Source organism: Vanellus vanellus, assembly GCF_965231255.1.
Source record: "Vanellus vanellus genome assembly, chromosome: 11".
In the NCBI taxonomy this organism is placed as follows: Eukaryota; Metazoa; Chordata; class Aves; order Charadriiformes; family Charadriidae; genus Vanellus; species Vanellus vanellus.
Window position 1 is genome coordinate 14,454,807 of NC_138916.1, and position 20,978 is coordinate 14,475,784.

General features: G+C 39.5%; 1 protein-coding gene across 2 annotated transcripts in view; it reads left to right on the forward strand.

Moving 5' to 3' along the window:
• Positions 1 to 20,978, forward strand: part of SH3GL3 (SH3 domain containing GRB2 like 3, endophilin A3) — a gene marked incomplete at both ends in the record, with an annotated part of 60,440 nt that overhangs the window by 19,993 nt on the left and 19,469 nt on the right. For both annotated transcript variants that reach the window (XM_082488760.1, XM_082488761.1), the window contains one exon: positions 20,878 to 20,946. In XM_082488760.1, coding sequence (XP_082344886.1) covers positions 20,878 to 20,946 — 69 coding nt within the window. The remainder of the gene's footprint in view (positions 1 to 20,877; positions 20,947 to 20,978) is intronic.

Sequence of the window (20,978 nt, forward strand, 5' to 3'; positions counted from 1 at the left end):
CCACAAGCAGCAAGATTTTAAACAGATTAGGGAACGGTATTTTAGATTTGCAGAATGAAATACTGAAGTACAAGAGAGATTCTGTCTGTGTGGAGCTTTATGGTTTCAGGTATGTCATTGTTCTTGGCTACATGAAGTATCATCAATGACTTTGAATTTTTGTCAGGCTTCAGTGTAATCAGGTTTTCTCATTAAAAGCACCTGTATGTTGTGAAAAGTGGACAATCTTGAGTCTCACACTTTATTACATAGCCTTTTAAGTAGGCTTGCAGAGCAAATAATGTGTCTGCATCTAAAAATTTAGATAGGTTATTTTATTACATTTGAATTCTTATGAAGATGTTTTCCTTCTGAGATGTGTACAATAATGATTACTTTCAATTTACAAATGCATGTGTAGGCACCACTGCTGAGTTCATTGGGAAACAGTGGAGGTTTGTCAGGGAAGTGTTCAAGGTTTTGCAATACAAAGTAGTTTTTGTTGTACAATGCGTGTGCTAAAGAATAGCTTTAGCAGACAAGTTTGACTAAAATGCTCAGTAATACTGTGACGTGTCACTGCCTGGTGCGAAATGAGTCACTCTATAGAAATGCAAAATCACATTATAAAGTCCAGAGTCTTGTACTTTATTCATATGTGAACAAGAATGTCCTTTGTCCGTGATACTGTTTTTCTTCAATATCCGTATGCATTTAATTTAAGCTCATAGACACCATGCTGAGTATTGGTGTATACACCATCTCATGCTAATGATCTGTTTGATTTGTACCATTTGCCTCTGTTTTCTATGGGTTCCGTACCTATTTTCCTTTTTCACTGCTCTTTTAGATTCGGTTGAAGATGAGGTATGGTTATCAAACTGGAATGGCTATTTTGTAACATCTAGAAATACTGGCCTCAGAGCTGTATTTATTTGGGCTTGTCCAGACCAATTGCTTATGTTCTGTCTGAACAGTTGCAATGAATAGGAAAGGTCATTTAGCGCTATTTGTAAGGACCATAGCTAGAAGTCATCAAAGGGCAGTCTGAAACCTTTCCGTGCAGAGATTTGGAACAAGTATGGAGGAAGCATGAGTGATAGTTACTGGAGTTCTGTGATTTATACAACGGCATGGAGATAAGGCTTTATTTAGGAATAGGATTTTGCTCTCCAGAAGGGGGCTGGATTTTGCCACGAGTGAGTCGGCAAGGAGAAGTAGGAGGCATGTAGAAATCTTGAAAAACTATTGAGTTTGCAATGGGATGAACTCAGTTTCTGGAACCTACTTCTCAGTGTTTTTGCTGCCTCCCAAGTTCAGTAGCTGCCAAGGGCATCAAGAGTAAAAGCACTGTGGTTTAGAAATGCCTGTGTGAAGCCTGCGTTGCTTGCTTTTTCATCCCACTGGTGTGGTCAAACAGTTAAAGTGAAAATTGCAGTGTTAGTGGAGTGCACTGAGAAAACCCATCTAGGTACCTGGGAAGGATGTCAAGTCTGATATGCATTTCAAGTTTAAAGCATTTGAGATGGTGGATCACCACGTCCAAAGGAAAGACTTCAGATCACGATGCGTCTTAGAATTGTAGCACTAGAAGCAATGGCTATGCCCAAGTTTAACTGGTTGAAGAGCATATAGGACCCAAAGGTAAAAGTCTATCTTCAGGGTAATGGTATTACTACAGCAGATTGTTTGGGTAAGTTAACAACAAGCTCGGTTAATCTGTTGGGTGGTCCAGGTCATTTGTGAGAGATTGTGAGGGAGCAGGGGGAGAAGAATTGCGTTTGAATTGTTCTTTATTGGAGTTCAGCTCCTTTGGCCAGAATGGCTTGGAGTAGCAAACACCAGGCTTCTCTGCAGTGGAGATGTTGTGTTAGCTCTCTGTTGCTGGAATCAAGCGTCTGCTTTGTGACAGCTGCTTTTTTTTCCGCTTTAAATGTACAACACACATTTCTTTTCACGTTATTCAGAGGCTAGTGTTTAAGCTCTGTGCTTGTGGTTAAAAAGAATAATGGATGTGTGTAATTAGGAAGCTGAAAAAGCTGCTATATAGTGTGGGAATGAAATAAAAGATGGCGCTTTTACAACTACAGTTGAGGGTCTCACCAAAATTATCTGCATAAGGTTACTGATTGCTTAATATTTTCTGTCAAAGATGCTTAGTAAAGAGCATTATCTTAAACAAGTACTGTATGCATTATAGAAGAAAGAACGTAGCCTTTTAGGTTTAGAAGTGGTGGAATACATTCCTTTAAACATTTTTCTGCGAGAATAACAGTTAACATCCTGTATGCTTCTAGCTCATGTATTTGTCTAGTAATCTTACCTCATAGGAGCTGCAGGGTCTCACCTGGACCTTAAATCAAAATGTGTTTTGCTACCGACACATCTGAAGGCAGGAGGAGACCCAAGGCCCATTTCAGAATTGAAGTATTTAATACACACTGATGACATTTTGTCTAAGTGACAGACTTCTAATTGGAGACCTTTAATCTTGCATTTAGATTGATTTAGAACTCCTGTTCTTGATTTAGAACTCAGGGTGTATGGTATTTTCTGAACCTGGCCCTGTAGTACTTTATAAGCCATTTGGCAAGTAGCTGTTCACAGTTAATATAACTGGTGATGCTTATCTGTTGTCTTCTTAACTTCAAGTGTCAATGCATCTGTGGGAACGTGCTTTTGCAATTTAAAGGCGTAAGGTCAGATTTAATGAAACAGAGTCATAAACAGTGCATATCTCTGTGATAGAAAGCAAAGCTGATAGGAAGTAGCTTTTCAAGCACAGGTTTATTGCGACTCTCCTTGAAAGCAAAGGTAGTTATATCTCTTTCTTTCTGTTTTCCCCGCTCTCTTTTCATTATTATCTGTTTCTCAAAATAACAGCAAGTACATGATCTTCTCTGGGATGTTCGCTACAGTATTTCTGTCGTAGGACTCTTCATTCTTTCAACCTTGAGTTGGAGACTGTATAAATTAACAGTATAAACCAGTCTTGTACTTTGATAAAACAACATGAGAGCATACCAACAAATGTCTCCTGAGCAGAGCACTGAAAAGAACAAAAGTATATGCAGCTCTTTCTGGGGACAGAAAACAGAGACCGGCAGGGCAAAAAAAAATAGGTGGGGAGAGGCTGGCTTGTGAGAGTATTTAGGATGGAAGTCCGGATGAATTATCATCTGTAGATGCACAAAGTAACTGATTATTCTGTAATGTATTATTTTTTGTCTCTGTATAAATTCTCTGAACAATTTATCAAGCCACTGCTTATAGCTGGAGGAATTTTTTTTTTTCTTATGCAGCAAACGAACCACAGCTGGACAGTTCTTTGGTCCTCTGAGTTGGGCTGAACATCGGAACTAACATGTTGATTAGACCTTTCTCTCATAAAATTTATCGTTAAGTGGTTTGATTATGAATTGCTTCGTAGGACCAATATATACTGATGACAAGGCCAGAGAGGACATGAGTTCATCTGGAGCAACTCCATGAGACCTCCATTCAAAGTATCTGGATGAGAAGCTTGGCGATGGTTCTGTCAATAGGCGTTCCTTTTGTGAGCAATCAATTGTCTTTAAATGGCAGAGAATCTATTCTTCAATGCAAAGCACAACAGGCTCTCACTGCGTGAGTATAAATCTGAAGTTATGAAACTAGTGACTTAAGTAAATATACAACTTACAAACAGTCAAATGAATCTCTAGAGCTAGCCTGTCTAGTGAACGTGGCATTATCTCAATGGGTGCCTTTATTTCAGTTTGACAAGGCTACATCAATCTATATCAAATTCCAAGGTGGGAGAGAGCTTAGACATAAAGTTGAAGATACTTTGTCTTCTCTGCTGTTTGATCTTGAGTTAACTAACTCAAATAAGGTGAAGTCACATTAAAAATAGACTTAAATGCAATGGAGTGTGCTCTAAAGGAGTTTAGTTTGTGTCAGTATATATAAATATAAAAACACTAATAAAAAAAACCCTATATATTGGGGGGTTGGACTAGATGACCTTTAAAGGTCCCTTCCAACCCAACCCATTCTAGGATTCTATGATTACATATTCCCCAGGTTCCATTGCCAATTTATGTACATTCATTGTAATTTAAAAAGAAAACAGACCAAACCCTTTTGCTTTATATTCAAGGTTAGCAATGGAGCTTTTGCATCATGCTACCGGGAAAACAACTGCACTGCTTGAAAGTACTGTCAAGTGCAGAAAATAAACACACTGAAGAAGAAAAGACTTCTTTTCCTGTCTACTCCCTATTTCACTTCTTAAATCTTTTTAGGAGATCATTCCCTAATCATAGGAAAAAACCATAAAATAATTCAAATCATGATGCTTCCTTTAGTTGTTACTTTTCTTTTGAATGGAATCAACCCCTCCCCTCCAGGCTAGTTGAGGTAGTAGTTAAATTACTGTTTTCACCAGCTGGTAATGAATAGCCTATCCAGGACTTTTCTTTCATTCCCATGTGCATGCGTGTGCAGATGCAAACTGATATCCATATGGTCTGTAATTATAGGTTCTGAAGAGGTAGTCCAGTTCATCTCTAGTTGCAGCATGTCAAGGAAATTATACTGAGAGCAGTATTTTCTATGGCAGAGATGCTGCTGTAGAATGAACAGAACTTCAAAAGTTACAAAGGCACGTCTGGCTCAACTTAAACATATCTGTAAGGAAGAAATGAACAATGGTCAATCTGCTCTCCCAAATGAGACACAATTAGGAAATATTAGGAACCATATAATAACGACAGCATAATGACAACAAGGCACTCTACCTTCCAGCCCTTCCTGTATTGCTTCTGTTGGTGTTATGGACTGGGGCCTGTGTGCAGCCGTAGGAAGTTGTGTTGCTGGATTTGCACTGGCACTACACTGTGTAGGAAGAAGATAGAGACAAGGGAACTTTAAAAGAAGTTTAGAAATAGTAATTGACCTGTTTTACTTACAGACTCCCATAGCTGAGCAATGCTCGGTTGGGTTTCAGTTCACTGTGAATGCACGCACATCCCAACATGAAATGGAGATGGTTACGAAAAATAAAAGCATACCTTGCTGCACTGGCTCTAATCTCTAGGTTTTTTTGAAGATTAATGGAAAATATAGACATACAAAAACATAAGCCCTATGCAGAGGCAGTGAGTAGGCTTTCCTTGTTTGTCTACAAGGGGGAAAACCAGCTTTGTTTATTTAGGCTTGGTTTTGCATCTTGGTCTGAAGCTGAAATGAAGTACTTTAGCTCACTGCAGACTTGCGGACTGGAGAGCTGCTTTTGTCTGACATCTGAAGGCTCAAGTCGGGTAGCAGGGTGTATTGCTTGAGTGCCATGATGGGTAGTTTGCTTTTAGCTATGCTGATAATCTTATTTTTGCACAATATAAGATGGAGATGAGAAGTGTATGGTAATAAGACCAAATGCCTTGCTGTGATCAGAGCCAGCATTTATATTTTACACCCCTGCCTCTTTACTCCATCCCTGTCCCACTGACTTTAGTAGAAAACCCTTTTTTCTTTTGAAATTTCTGTGGTTCAGCAGTGTCAATATTTGGTGTGTGAGGGGTGCTTTAGCATGAGTGGAAAATGGACTCTAGATGGAGTTAAATGTAAAACCACAATATCCTGGAATCTGTTTCATGAAACCACCTATTTGAAGAGCTATTCATGGAGGAAAACTAATAGGGAAGTTTGATGGAAGGAAATGGAAGAAATTGCCCTTCTTTTCTCTCTCTCTGAGGAGCTCTGAGCTACTTGCTGGCAGCTGCTGCAGACAGCAAAGACAAATGCTGCTGGTTTTTTTTTGGTGTTTTTTTTTTTTTTTCCCCCCCTTTGTGTGTGTGACTTGCTCAAGTTTTGATCAGGGTCTTATACACAGCATAAATGGAGAGAAGTGTGTGTCAGAAGAAAATAAAGGAAAGAAACATAAGGCAAAGCAAGATAAGTGATAAGGAGGGGTGAGGCAACTGAGAGAAAAACAAACTTGATGGAAGCAGTGGTAGTGAAAAGACTAAAAAAAGAGACTAAATTGAATTGACTGAATTGAACAAAAGTGCAGAGGTACCAGTGACTAGTGCATGAGGAGAAAACCTGTCTCGGGAGAAAGCATGGCTGGTTTAATGGTTCTGTGAGAGAGAACATTTACAAGGCTTAGTAGAAATACTCAAAAGATGGGAGAAAGTGACAGCTCTGCACTTCTGTACTGTGATGTGAGGCGAGCGTGCAAACAGGACTGCCAGGAAAACCTGACGCCGGAGTTTAGTGCCTTAATAGAGCTGCTGGCCCCTGGCACAGAGCTGGATGTAATACAGCAGTTGTCAGTGGTAAAGTGATTTTCATGCTCTCCCCTTCGCTGCTTCTTGTTTCCATTTTTGAGCACTGAGCCAAATCCTTATATTTCTCAATTTCATAAAGACGATGATACTCTAACAAAGACCAGACTTAGTCCCTGGTATTTGAACTTGCGGCATTGATTTAACCTTGATAGTACGGAGGAGCATCAATTTCGCTGTCTCCTTCCCAGGAAGGCAAGCAGTGTTTATACTTCAGCCTTGCACTGAGAGCTTCGGCAAGCTTTTAATTGTCACTAGGGCTCTGGGAACCCACTGGCTGCCTAGGGAACACACTGAATTGCTGCATCCCTTCTTGCTAGGGACATGTTTCATTCCTGCGCCTCTTTTCTAGTATCAGAGGATGATTGGTACAGCTATGGACCACCTCTCGCCAAAGGCTCTGTAGCTGGGATCCTCAGGCTGAAAGGAGAAATTGCAGCAAACCTCTACTGAAAGTAGTGCTAAATTCTCACAGATTCACAAATGAAATGCATAAATTCAAAGCGCTAATGTTTTAAATAGGATTTCAAATGAAATTATTATGAAGCATTAATTGTGCTACCCTTTCAAAAGTAATAATTTCTGTCATGGTTTCCTTTAAAACTATTTTTGCAAACTCTGGCACTCATGATACAGGTGAGAGAAGTGCCAGGTTCAGCTCATTTTACAAGCACAAAGGACTGTGATTTTACAGGTAACAAAAGGAGGCAGGTAGGGGACTCCCGGAAGAAATTACTGAATCCATTGTAGAAAAAGAATGCTTTGGAAAATGGGACTTCTGTATATAATTTAATATTGTTACAAGTGCCTTTTGTGTAGGTAGGATCTCTGTTGCTTTACAAATAATCATACAGTGTTTCTTTGCAAAAGTGTCTGTTCGTTTGCACTGGCAGAGTGCTTCCAAGCCAGGAGCCATTGACCTGAGCTTTCTTGTGCAAGTCTGCCTTCTCTCCAGAGTATTCAGCTTCTTGTGTAATTTTTAAACACGTAGTTTTTTTTTTTTTTTTTTGTGGAAAAGTATTTGCTGATTCTCAGAATTCTTAGTGCCATTTGAGATGTGTTAGGCCACAGTGCTATGGATCTTTAAATATACGTGGTACTTTGCAAATAAGTGTTGGCTCTAGATGTGCACAGGTGACTGTATTCAAGCAATAGTTTAAATATTGGTAATTTCTGAAGTGTTTCTTATGTGATAATTGTAGTTGTAGATCATAGATGTCATAAACTGTACGTATGCCCTAAAGCATACTGATGATTCTACATTGAGAATGCACAGATTGTTTAAGAAAATACTGCGTCTCCAGCCATTGTTTATGAATGTAAGGAAGAGAAGCTTTTGCTATGCTGTGCTAGAAGCAGCATAAGGACAAAAATCTTGCTTGAAAAGAGGCATTAAATAATAGTAAAGTAGTAGTAGTTAGTTTAGCTGCTGTCAGCTGTTTATGACTAGAACCTGAAATTAAACAGAGCTCATGTTTTGGCAGTGTTGAGTCCTGTGTGCTTCTCTGATGAGTCTCTTGGGCTAGGCTCTTAAGAAGTATTTACATGCCTAGAGATTTAGATAAGCACTTGGCGGGGTTTTCAAAAGCATCCAGGTCCCTAATACCTCTTGGGTTTCTTGAGGGGATATGGGGGGGGTGTATGCATGCGTGTGTGCATATAGAAGCTATTGATTAATTCTATTCTTTTGAAGCAAAAGCATATTCAATTTAATAGGAATTAGCATTCCATCCCATACTGCTGAGCCACTGAGTTATTTCACAAACACTGTTTTGCTTGTATCTTCCTTTCCTAACATTTTTTGTTCTATTCTTGCTTGTATTTGTGAGGCAAAGGGGAAACTTGTTAATCCTTGTACCTTCTGACTTGAATGGAAAAGGGTATCCTGTGACACAGATCAGCAGGTTTAATGGCATGATGTTGTTATGTGAGATTATGTTTATTGCAAAGACATTAATTTTGCAAATTCTGCCTTGGCATGGTTTTTTTGCTCAGCTCTGACCGATTTACATTTAAGAAAGAAGAAAAAAAACCCCAAACTATAAGTGACTGGAAAAAAAAAAAGTAAAAGTGACCGAACTAGGGAATATTTTGTATAATATTGCCCTTATGTTTCTGCTAATTGTCCATTAATCTCCCAATCAGCACAAGAGAGCAATTCTTTTCTATTTACTTGCATAATAAGTATTGAAAATTTTGGTTTCTAATATATTTTGAAATGTTGCCTCACTGTAACTGTATGTGATGTGATTTGTGATACTTGTGGAGGCTCTCAACTTTGTTAATATTTCAGCTGTGGAAAGCTACTTCTGCTGAATCAGGACTGCAGCTGGATGTTCTAGTACCCTGTTGTTTTGTTTAAATTTAGTTCTAGCAGAATTTATTTGGTTAGTTCAGGCTCTATTATTTAAATAAGAAAAGAAAGTGAATCCTGTAATTGCAGAGTCAGTTAAACTTACGTTAGTGTAAAATGAGTGACCACGTGTTCCTTGCTTTGTGTACAATTTCAGGTAGCTTTGGTGTAATGTTTTCTGAAGTTTGGTTTTGAGACAAAGGCGTTTAGCTGGACAGCACACAGTTTATTCAGTTCATAATTGGGGTCAGATCTGTCTCATATAATCTTGAGTGAACTGTTCAACTTTTTGCTAACCAAACAATTGCATATTTGGACTGAATGCAGACTTTTTTTCGTACCTATTTTCCCTTTTGTAAGGTTGCAGTTATTTAGGAGCTAGAACAACCCATGATTGCATAGATCAAGAGGAAACCAACATGATTTTGCAGACTTTAAGTGTTATCGCTCAAAATGTGAACATTTGAAGCATCTAGTCATGTCGGTTGGAACATGGAAAACAGGTGTAAACACTTCTCATTTCACTTTTCTAACAGTTTGCAATAAAAATATCTTTCTTGCACACATTGTACACTCATTCTTTAATTTTGTTCTCTTACAAAATCTGGAATTGCATTCTTATAATAAAGTTTAATGATTGTTCGGTAATTGACAACTCACAATTTGTATCCCGTAAACACAACTTTCACTTGCTTTGCCTGTTCAGAATATTTTAAGTAAGATGGCATTCTTCAGGGCAAAGAGTGGAGCTCTGGGACTCTGGTGTTCTCATTTCAGGGTTACCACTTGTTTACTGTGTGGCCAAGGACAAGTCAGTTTAACCCAAATTCAGCCAAGTATTTAGGCTTCCAGTTCACCCCCTAAATTACTGGCGTGTTAGGAGCTTTGATGTGTGGTTCAATCTATGCCAATTGGTTCTTTATTTTTCCTGTAGCATCAAAAGCTATAGCAGTGGCTAATAAGTAGCTCTTGCTGAGAGCAGAAAGTCTGGAATCCAGACCTGTGAACAAGGAATATCAGCAGCACAAGTAGCATGGGCTTTCTTTTAATGTGAGAGACTTAAGACCTTTTGAGTGGCACAGAAAGAGTCAAACTGTCCATTACATAGTGAAGATAAAATATTTTGAAATCTGTTAAGAACTTTAAAAGAGCATGGTTTCTTAGAGGAAGCGACAACAGCCTTCTCAATGTGCAGACTTCTTTGTAAGGCTAGATTACACAGTCTATATTTGCACATACTTTGGCTGGATTTTGATAATAAGGTTAATTTAACAGGCTGCTTAATTGTGTACTGACTGGATCAGCTGGGTACAGGATTTTGAGTGTTGACCAAGTAACAGCAAGTGCCTGGCATTCCTCACCCTACTTAAAATTCACTTTCTGGCACAGACTTCTTGCATGTAGTTTTCTGCAGGACAGCTTTAAGGAGTATCAGAGCAATAATGTAAGATCTAATGTTTCTGTTACTAAATTAATAAATGCCATAACCAAACCCTAAATTCTGGTAAACATTTACCTGTGAGAAATATATTAAAGAGAATAGGAATCGTATTGTATAAGTTCTGAGTATTGCCGATGAAAGGAGATTTTTTTTTTTGCCACAGATACAGCAAATAACAAATCGAGTAATAAATAATACTTTACTAGATATTATTGTTGACTTTCATAAACTGTAGGATCATGACTGGCACATTGTGCTGTTTTTACAGATGGCTTAACTGTTTAATGCCAGACACTTCATCTTACCTTATCAATTGTAGATCTTTTCTTGGAGTATGAGGCATTATTATATTGTTTGCATCTTACTTTAGAGAATATACGTTTCTAAAGCACATACACAGAATCTACAGGTCTGTCAGAACCTTTGATATACTTGATATACTATGTTTCCTTTTTTTTTTCCTTGAAAGAACAGGAATAAAAAAAAAAAATCGTGCATCCCAGAGTTATGTCAGCAGAAAGAATTGCAAGGGTGCCAGGAACTTAAAGAAGTGGTCAAACACCCACATCATATACATGGTATGGCAGATCTTTATGGAAAGCGCTCATTAGCTTTGTCAAAGTGGCGTGCCCTTCGGTCTTGAAAAATGTCTTTTGTGATAATACTCCCAAGTGGCAGAATCTCTCTTGTTTATACTGTGCAAAATTGTACAGGGTGTTCAAATAATCACACTTTTTTTTGATTGTGTAAGTCCTTCCAGAAGGAAAGAAGGCAGTCATCAACCAGTAACCTCATTTATGTCATGTTCTTGGGTTCTGTGCCTTTCTCTTTTTCTTTGATGTTGTTTCCCAAGCAAAGGCTCTTAGATTGATTTTGACACGTACCTGGGTGTCTTCAGCAGTCCTTATTCATACAAATTGATTTAAGTTAGGGGGGATCACATGAAGTGGTACAGAAGAACTGTATGTAAAAGAATTTAAATCAGTGTAAATTCTTGTCCAAGTAATTCTGAGTCTCTACCACCATTAGTTTGAAAGCAGAACCTCTGGTTAATCAGTTGGTGGGATTTTTTTTGCTGAAAGACAGATGTCTTGGCTTGTCCCTGTGAGGTGTATGTAGATTGCCTGCTGAAACTCCAACATCAGAGGGGAGTTCTGTCGTTGCTCAAACATTCCTGTATGTACCAGTGCTTATAAGGGCTTTCTTGATCCCAGACTACATGGCTTGCACAATTTGAGCTTCCTTTCTAAATAAAAATAAGCTGCCACTTCTGAACCTTGTCCAGAACTGTGCTGTTGCAGCTCAACAGCTGTGTGGGTTCATCGATTCAGTGTGGTAGCTGCAGACCTTACGTTCCATGATGTGAATAGGTATTTTTTTTTTCTTTATGAGCATATGGGGAGTTTTGATGGAGTGGGTCCATTCTTGTTGATACGGGCAGCTGTGGAGTTGACTGTAGTGGTCTCAGCGGATTGCTTGGCCGGACTTCTACACTTTGGGTCATGCTCGGCTGTGAAAGATTTGCTCCATGTTATAAGGTAGGCTTAATAATAATGCTTTATGTAGATCTGTGTGTGATCCATTAACAGTGAAATGGTTGAAGCTGAGTTAGTGTTACACCAGCAGCTTACAGAACATCACCATGCAGGAAGGATGCATATGGGAACACCCAAGGTTTCCTACCTCCCAGGCAAGTCACATTGCCAACATATTTCTCTTCTATTCCTATTTATCTGGCATAGCCTTTTATAACTCAGTTCATCGGTCTTCCTAAAAATAATCTACTGTGATCTTGTTGCTCCTGTTTGTCTAAAAAGTTACAAGTAATGAAATAAAGGGTTCATAAATATTAGTGGGATAGGAACGTTCATGACTATAAACACTGGCAGTACTTTTGTGCATTTCTTTAACTTAGTGTGATTCAGAGATTCCTTTGTAGGAGTATGTTTTGCTTCTTGGGAAACCGGCCCTTGAGATTCTTGGTGTCCTTTAGATGGCCTGGGTTTGGTTTTTTTTGTTATGCAAATGGAATTTCCTACCTAAGTCTATGCTCGGAAAATGAAAAGGGGCTGTTTTTATTTTTCATGTTTATAAGTTGTATGAAATTTGTAAAATTAGAAAATACTTAACAAATATTTTAATGATGCCTATCTTGTTGTGGCCTTAAATGCAACTCATTTGTAGATATATATATATTTTTTTTAAATTCTTCATATATTTTTTTTTTTAAATACAACCCTTTTTGGTATTTTGATTTTGTCGGCTGCTGGGACAAGATTTGCTATTGGGTCAATCAGAAATCCCTAAAGGAAGTTTAGATACAGCACACGCCCTTTCTTTGCTCAAGATAGTGTGAGCATAGTCATGAGCTGTCTTTAAGTCCAGGCGCATCCTACAGTTCATAATTTATATTTCTGCTTTAAATATCTGGGAATAGAGATCTTTGGTGAAGTACTTAGGACGTGTACTCCTGTGGCCATGGATGTGGTGTTCTGGTTCAGCTGTTTGTGATGGGTAATGAATTACAAGAGAATCATCTAATTGTATGCAACACTTCGTTGTCTCCCTGCATTTATTACTGTGCCGCAGGTACTGCCAGAATGCTGGTTTAATTTTCGTATCTGCGATATGATTATAAATTTTAATCAGTGTTGATGTCTCACTTAAATTCAAAAATACTATATTACGTTTCATAATTATGGATAAACTGTTAACAAAAGAGAAAGCTTTGCTTTCTTAAATACCCATGTACTGGTGTTGTTGAATTCAGAGATATTTTATACTGCTCATGTAGCCATGAGAGCAATAACAAGTATTTGCTTTTTAGGGTGCAGCTTCTTGCACTCTGTAATTTTGATTAAAGAGCAGTAGGACCCAGTTCGGCTGCGTGGTTAATTTTTTCAAAAAAATCCCAGTTCTCTCTGCTGTAAGAAATTTTTTACTGTTTCCCCAAGTGCTTTGGAGAAATCTGTGCTACTGCTAGCGGAAAGTTTAGTAGAAGAAAAAGTTTTATAAAATATTCCATGTGAAGGTGATGACGCTTTGAGCTTGATACTGCAAGGTGCTGAGCACTCCAGTCTTGATCCAGCAAAGCATTTAAGCACCTACTGAAGTATAAACTTAAATGATTTGCTGGAGGTAAGCCAGTGTTCACCATTTGCAAGACTGAAACGTACGCACTTTGTAGTAGACCCCTTATGTATTTTGGGGGGCAGAATAAATCTTTTTTCCTTTCAAGTATATCAGAGCAGGAATATTTTTGTTTTCTTTGAAAACACAACGTACTGAGGCAACCAAAGAGTTCTTGCCGTCATTTAGTGCTTAACCTCTAAAATAAGAGGTTTGGATTTTCTCCAAAGCATTAGGATAATGTGAGCTGTGTCAATGTAACTAAAAGAACAGCATCAAGTAGTGGTATGCTGTTGTAATTTGACCTTTTCCCTCATTGTATTTTTTTAAGCAGTCTGAGAAAAATCTCTTTTTAAGGTATATATTACCCATTTTCATTTGCAGATGATTTGCCACTTCTAGTGGCTCTGACATCCTTGTCCCTGCATGCCATGTCTTGGGACGTTCTTGGTACAGGAGGAGAGACCTGAAGAGGCTGCCATTCTCGTACCTGTTGGTTTCAGCATCCTCTGCAGCTGTTCCAGGCGCCCAAGTGCTGTGTTTCATTTGTTTTGATCTGTGTTTGAAAATGTGCATCTTAGTTTACTTTCTCAGTGTGGGGCACTTCTTTTTCTTCTTAGCACTCAGACCTTTAGTAGATCTCGAGAAGTCAGTCCCAGGGGTGTGTATAAGCTGTCCAGTCATTTTGGGTGCTCACCTAGTCAATAAAGCAGAATATTTCTTTTTCTTTTTTAAAGAATATTTTTCTATCACAGTGGCAAACTGTGCAGATGGCTCTCTGCCAGTGTGTACTCCTTTATGGCATTGAAGATGTGCTAAGATGCAAAACATTAAGTAAGCTGTGTTGTAGGTTCAAGTTCTTAGTAGTCTGCACTGTATGAACTAGTAGTAACCTTTCTGAGTGTGGGGAATTAACAATCTATACCAAATATAGCAGATGGGACAGAGGAAAAACAGGTAATATACATATCATTGTAGTAGAACTTGGAAGCACAAAACAGGCAATTACAGAGATTTGAAGTTAAACTACTTTTGGTCTGGCATCTTAGTTCTCTCATGTGGTGGAGCATTATAGAAAAGGACAAAACAGAAACTGTCTCTCGCTTTGGGAGGCTGAGCACAGCAAGGGGATTCTGCTTTAGCCAGAAGACATCTTGCCAGCCAGCTTATACTTCCCATTGTTTATGATAGGCTTTAATAAGATTCTTCAGAAGGCTATCAATATTGTCACATTGCATTAAATCCTCTATGCATAATAATTTAACACCAAACAGAACAGTTACATGGCTGCAGGGCAATAACTGGAACTTTTAATGATTTATTAAGAGAAGCGTAACTATTATGCATTAACCATACTGGAATGTAATATTTTGTATTAAGTACTGTATGTAAAGATAAATCTTAACATCTTTGTGCAGTTTGGCCCAGTTATATGTTTCTGTGGGAAATGTAGTCATATAGTTATATTATTTCCTGGCTTCTGATGTGCGAACTTTGAGATGAATCTATTAGTTTCCCCAGTTGATTGCTTGCTTCCTTTTTAGAGAGAGGGAATTATTTTCATAGCTTTGGCTTTTTTGTTAAAAGATTTTTTTTTTTTTTTTTTTCCTAAAATCTAGGTTTTGCCTCATGGGTTTGACAGTGTGCATATTTATGACAAATGTAGGAGTTTTCCATCCCATTAAAGTTTCAACAGATAATTTCAGCAGATACTCCTTCAGAACAAAAGAAATGCTGTTACATGGTGAAGAGTCATTAAAAGCTCTTAAGCCTTTAATAGAATATGATAGCAGACTCTTTCAGTCATTAAATAGTATTTGATGATTTTTTGGCCCTTTATGTACAAGTGAATTTTGATGGCCAGTTAAGGACTTATTTGGCTCCGCTTGTTTCAACAGTAACTGAATGACAACAAAATACAGTGATGGTTCAATCCCCGTTAATGATTGTTGCAAAGGAAAGGCAAAACAAGTGAAACAGAAGGTCAGAGCATGTGCGTAAGTATTGGCTGGCAAGAATCCTATTGACTTGTATTATAAAATACCCAGGGGATATATTAAAAAAATAGGGTAATTGTTTTGAGAGTTTTATCAGCTCTCTGTTGATCTGGGATATTTTTGGCAGTTTCTCATGCTCAGTAACCTCCCTTAGTGAAATACGAAAAAGTATAGTAATTTAGTGGATATGATGTACGAAACATTAGTAAAAGATGGCATTTTTCTGAAGCTCATTTATATAATCCATATTATAATGGAGAAATGTACTATTCCTGTGCAATAAGAAGGATAAATCTTAACATACTTAAAAGTACTGAAAAATTACATGAAAGCTTGAGTCTTTTTTCAGCTTAAGAGTTTTGGTGAGCCGTAGATTTTGGTTTAAACTGTAGACAGTTCATGAACTGTGTTCGTGCTTCATAACAACAGAACAAATCAAAAGGAAATTAGAGTAACAAAGAACTAGTGTGGAACAAAATGTCAATATTAGGTTTATGGAAAAAATGTTTTCTCAGGGAATTTCTTGGAATATAAATTCCTTAGCAGATAAATATTTAGTATTTTAAGACTGTATAACAAAATTGCAATTTACATTTGGAACAGTAGCTGGATATACAGAACTTAAATAGAAATCACAATATCTGGAGGGGTTTCTTTCAAAACCTGTTTGGGTTTTTTTTCCAGATTTCTCTTCCCGGAATATTCCACATAAGCCCACCAGAGACTTTTAGATTGTATATGATACAACATCATATTTAATTTTTCAATATTAAAACCAACAGTAGGATCTAGGAAGAATTTAGAAGCCAGGAGCGTTTGTGTATGAACTGCAGTATTTCTTCAGGCAAAAAGGTCTTCTATTATATAGATAATGCAAGTTCTACAATAAAAGGTAGCTTGCTATCAGGTGTAACTACAAATGAGACATGATAATACAGTGGCGTATTTGAAAGTGTTTCGATGTTTGCGTTATTTTTTTTTCCCCTACTAACTCTATTATGTCAAGTGCGATGGAGGGAGTTGCACAGACACCTGAGAGGAAGAAATCTCTCATTTCACAGCTATTCTCTGGATGTAAATTTTGACCCAGAGAAAACCTAATTAGCTCCGCCAGATAATGAATGGCTTTGTCTTCTGACCTGGCAGTATAATAATAAGATGTTGGTGGTCCCTGTGGTGAGAACTCATTTTTTTTCAGAGCCCCAAATTCTGGCTCTGGCCCTGTCTAGTGAAAAGGTGCTGAATCCATGGCATCCAGCTCCTGAATTTGGAGATGGAGGATTCTACCTGTACAAGTAGTTCCAGGCTCCCTCGGAGTACATGCCTTATGTGATGGTTGCAGTTTCGCATTTGATTAGCTGACTTGTAAAAACGGATAGATATTGCCACATAATTACGGAGCCCCCCAGTTAGGCATGCTTTTATTTAAGTTCAAAGCGTTTTGCAGCTTGATGTAATGCATGTAAATGATACTCAGCAAATAGTCGGAGAACTAAAGCTCAGCAGCTGTCTCCTTTGTGCATCCATTTTCAGTAATTAATTGGGTATCCTGTGACTTTTAATTGGGAGAGTGGTGATGCTAGTTTTCAACTCCTAAATTCAGTATGATCAGAAAAAAAGCTTTTGTGTTTCTAAATGTGAGAAATAGTAAAGCTGATCCTGATTATACCGATATGAAATTAGCTGTAGTGGTGTAAAATTTAATGATAACTATTAGAACTTTGTACCAGCTTTCACTGTCAGGAGTGCTGACAGCTTATAGACTTTAAGGAATCATTCTTTACTGTACCTCTCTGAACACCAAGGTAGTCTCCTTTTCAAAGGAAATTAGAGGTCAGAGTAAATATAACTGAAAATGTGTCTCCTTGGGCTAGAAACTGCAGTGTCATTAATGTTTGCATAGAAACAGGAAAGTGCGTGAACAAACTTTTTCTTCTGCTTGGTGCTTTTGCTCCTAAATTTAGGTGTATGTTGTTTTCAGTGTCTGTATGCAACCATGTCTACAGATCCTGCGGCTGGCTCTGTGCCGTTGCATTCACATGGCGCTGTAAATACAGAGTTAGAACTGGGAGTCAGGTAGGTCAGAAGGGCTCTCCAGAGAGCATCTGCTCCAGCCTCCCACTTGAAGCAGGCCCTGTTAGAGCACAGGTTGCTCAGGGTCTTTTCCAGTCAAGGCTTGAGCATCTTCAGGTATGGGATCTCCACAACTTCTCTGGACGACCTGCTCCAGTGTTTGACCACCTTCTTGGTGTTTTGGTTTTTTTTCTTCTTTTTTCTCTCTTTTTTAAGAGGTGTGAATTTCTTGTTTTCCAGCTTGTGACTGTTGCTTCTTGTCCTTCCGTAAGATTCAGACTCCATTTTTTCCATACACTCTCACTAAGTAGATACCCTCTTAACCTCTTCTAAAGGCTGAACAAACTCAGCTGTCTGTGTGCCCTGTGCTCCAGTCCCATGCCCGTATCAGTCGCCCTCCACCAGACTCACCCAGGATGTCCGTGCCTTGTACTGGGGAGCCAAAACTGGACACAGGTCTGCACATCTGGTCTTACAAGTGCTAAACTGAAATTATCACTTCCCTGAACCTCCTGTCTATGATGCTGCTAATAGAGCCCAGTATGGGGTTGGCTTTCTTCCCCTCAAGGGCACGCTTCTGACTTAATGTTCAACTTGTTTTCAGCCGGTACCACAGGTGTTATTCTGCAGAGCTGTTTCGGAGCCAGTTGGCCTCCAGCCTGTGCTGTTGCATGGGGATATTCCATGGCAGGTGCAGGACTCTGCATTTGTGTTATAGGGTTCCTGTCAGCCTGTTTTTCCCGGCCTGTCAAGGCCCTTCTGAGGAGCAGCCCCACCACCACCATACTGTGTATCAGCTGCTGCTCCCAAGCTGGTGTCTTCCATACTCTCTGGGAGTGTACGCTATCCCATCATCCAGGTTGTTAATTGAAGTACTCCATTATTCTCTGCACATTGTAGATGCAGAATCTCTCTGAAAGCTGGTGTGTAGAAGTCTCAGTTGTTCTGTGACCTTCTGGATCTAACTTAGATGCTTTCCTTACTCCCTGTTGCTTCAGTGAGTCCAGTGATCCCCTTGCAAGGAGTGACTCGGTGTTACTGCAAATAGTTTCTCCCTCTGTGAGTGGCACTGAATTTTATCCATTCAAAACACAGTGAAGAGTGTTGCAACATTTCAGAAGAGAAACCAAAACTAAACCTGGGTGACAGCGTGGCAGCAGATGTGCAAAGAGGGCGAGCGGGTGGGAGCCGGGTGCCCGGGCGCCTGTCTGCTGGCACCCGGAGCGCAGCCTCACCAGCCCAGTGCGACCGCCCGGGCCAGCAGCTGCCATCCTGGCAAAGCCAGCAACAGCACGGTGAGCCTGAGACTCGCGCTGTTATTTGAGGGAGTTGTATGGGACCATGTATGGCCACCAGTGAGCCAGGGAGAGCTAAGGGATGCCAGTGGGTAGTGCGTGCCCTAAGGCATTTACTGAAAACGTATCAACTTCCAGTGTATCTGATGAGAAATGGTGTTTTTCAAACTGTCTTTGTCAGCCTCCCAGTGAGCCAGTGGAGTTTCTTTTCTCTCTGGCGTTACTGCTAGTGTGTGAACTTTCTACTCATCCGCTTGTGCTTCTTGTTATAACATTCACATCTATTCTCTCCAAGTGTGGGCCATTTCGTTATTTTAGTCATTTGGTACTGTAATTTATTATTAATTATATTTTCACAGTCAAGCAATTGTGTTACTTCATTGCATTTATCCTTCGCCAACATGTAAATGGATTATTTGTAATGAGACAGCTATGGGTTGCTACTGAATGTGGATTTTGCAACTTCAGCCTGAGAAGGACAATTCCCCCGCTGCACTCAGCCTTTGGAAACAGATCACCATGAGAGGTTTCAGGAAACCACAGATCTTTTCATTGCGCGCAGAAGAAAGAAAACATGTGTGAGGCTGTGGAAAATGACATTGATTATTTTAGGAATTAACTTTGCGCAGAAAGGAGACAGACATTGCCAGCGCCAGGAAGCTGCACAATTTCTGACAGGCTGCTTTTCGTGCAGCCTTTTCACACCCTTTCTCCATCTGTGCTGAAGGACTCCTGGGGTGCACCTGCAGAGACCCGGGCAGTGTCTCCCTCCATGCGTGGCCCTAGGTTGCTTCTCTGCTGGGATGTCCTACAGCAGCACGATGACAAGCCACAGGAACTTGCTGCTACAGGGGCCTCTCCATATCTGTTTGACCTGCTTTTGTGCTTGTTCTGTCAGTGCTCTGGAAGAGAAATAATCCTGACGGGTTTGTGGGCTGCTTGGCATATTAAACATAAAGATGGTGCGTCCTACTGTAAAGCCAATAGAAATAACTCACAGAACGGCTCTCTCTGAGCTCAGCCTTTCCCTTAAGTAGGTCTGTTCTTTTGGCTGTGTGGTGGCAGCAATACTGATGGAAGGTCAGCTGCCGCTGAGCTCCCAGCTCTGCTTCGTCAGCTCCTCGCTGGATTTTGGCCAGGCAGGGCGCTCCCTCCACACCTGCGCGGTGGAGGCTGTGACCGAGAAGAGGGATCCATGGCACTGCAAAGAGCTGTGACCCATTTTCAGATTGTGCAGGTCTCAGGCCCTTTTAATTCAGTGAGATGAATCCTCTTCTAAGAGGTGCTGAGGACAAACAAAACGCTTTACTGGGGGTGGGTTTGTAGGACGCCAGCAGTCAGTGAGCTGTCCCTGGATTTTATATTATGCTGTAACAGATTCAGTAATCAAAGTCAATTAAAACAGAGAAATGCATAGTATTTTTGCAGGAATTATCCTAGGAATTAATGTTTAATATTTGCTGAATATGCGTTAAACCACTTCTGTGGTAGTGAGTGAAGCTTTCAAAGGCTGTTTCACGCTGGGGGAGGATCTGTCTTTCTTTTCATGCAATTGCAGTGCAGGTACCATGCACTGCAAAAAGCGGATAGCCAAGTTTTGCTCGAGTGCTTATTCCTAGCCATGATTTACTTGGTGAGGACCAAAATCAGGTCTGACGTCCTGGAGTTTTTACACAAAAGTTGGATAATGTTTCGGCCACCTTAAGAAGGTTTACTGAAATCCTCTATGTAAAACTGGTGCTTTGAGTTTTTGAAGAATGCGTGGCATTTTTGGTTTTGGCATCATAAAGATGCTCAGTCATGACAGCAGGTCACAGTGCAGCATTTTTCGTGAAGTCGTTCCTTCCGCAGAACTGCCCACAACTCCCGGCAGCAGGAATGGGAGTTGTATCCCTGACCCTAATGGTGTACATGACCAGAAGGTACTCAAAAGTGTAGAGCTGGAGAGACGTACTTGAAAGGGTTACTCTGGATTTACCTGCAGTCAGGCTCCGGTTCCTGTGCCTGAATTCTGCAGCATAGGTCGTGCCTTTAGGGGACAAACTGTTTTAAGCATGAGAAATCATTTTTTGTTTGCCTGTGATAAATTTGTATCAGGTATCTTTGTCTCTCTAGAAATTAGTGCTTCACTTCCAAGACTAAGGTTACTTTTCTCTTGCACAGATGCCTCAAATGGTTGCTGAATATTTTCTAATCTGGAGTGAATTCCTGTGACTCTCAGAGATATTTATTCTGTAATTAAATAATCATGCATTTTTCTGTTAAATTTATATTTTTACAGTTGTTCAGTGAAAAAATAAGTGGAGCAGAAGGAACAAAGTTAGATGAAGAATTTCAAGAGATGGAAAGGGTAAGGAAAGTAACATGGTTTTTGATATTAAA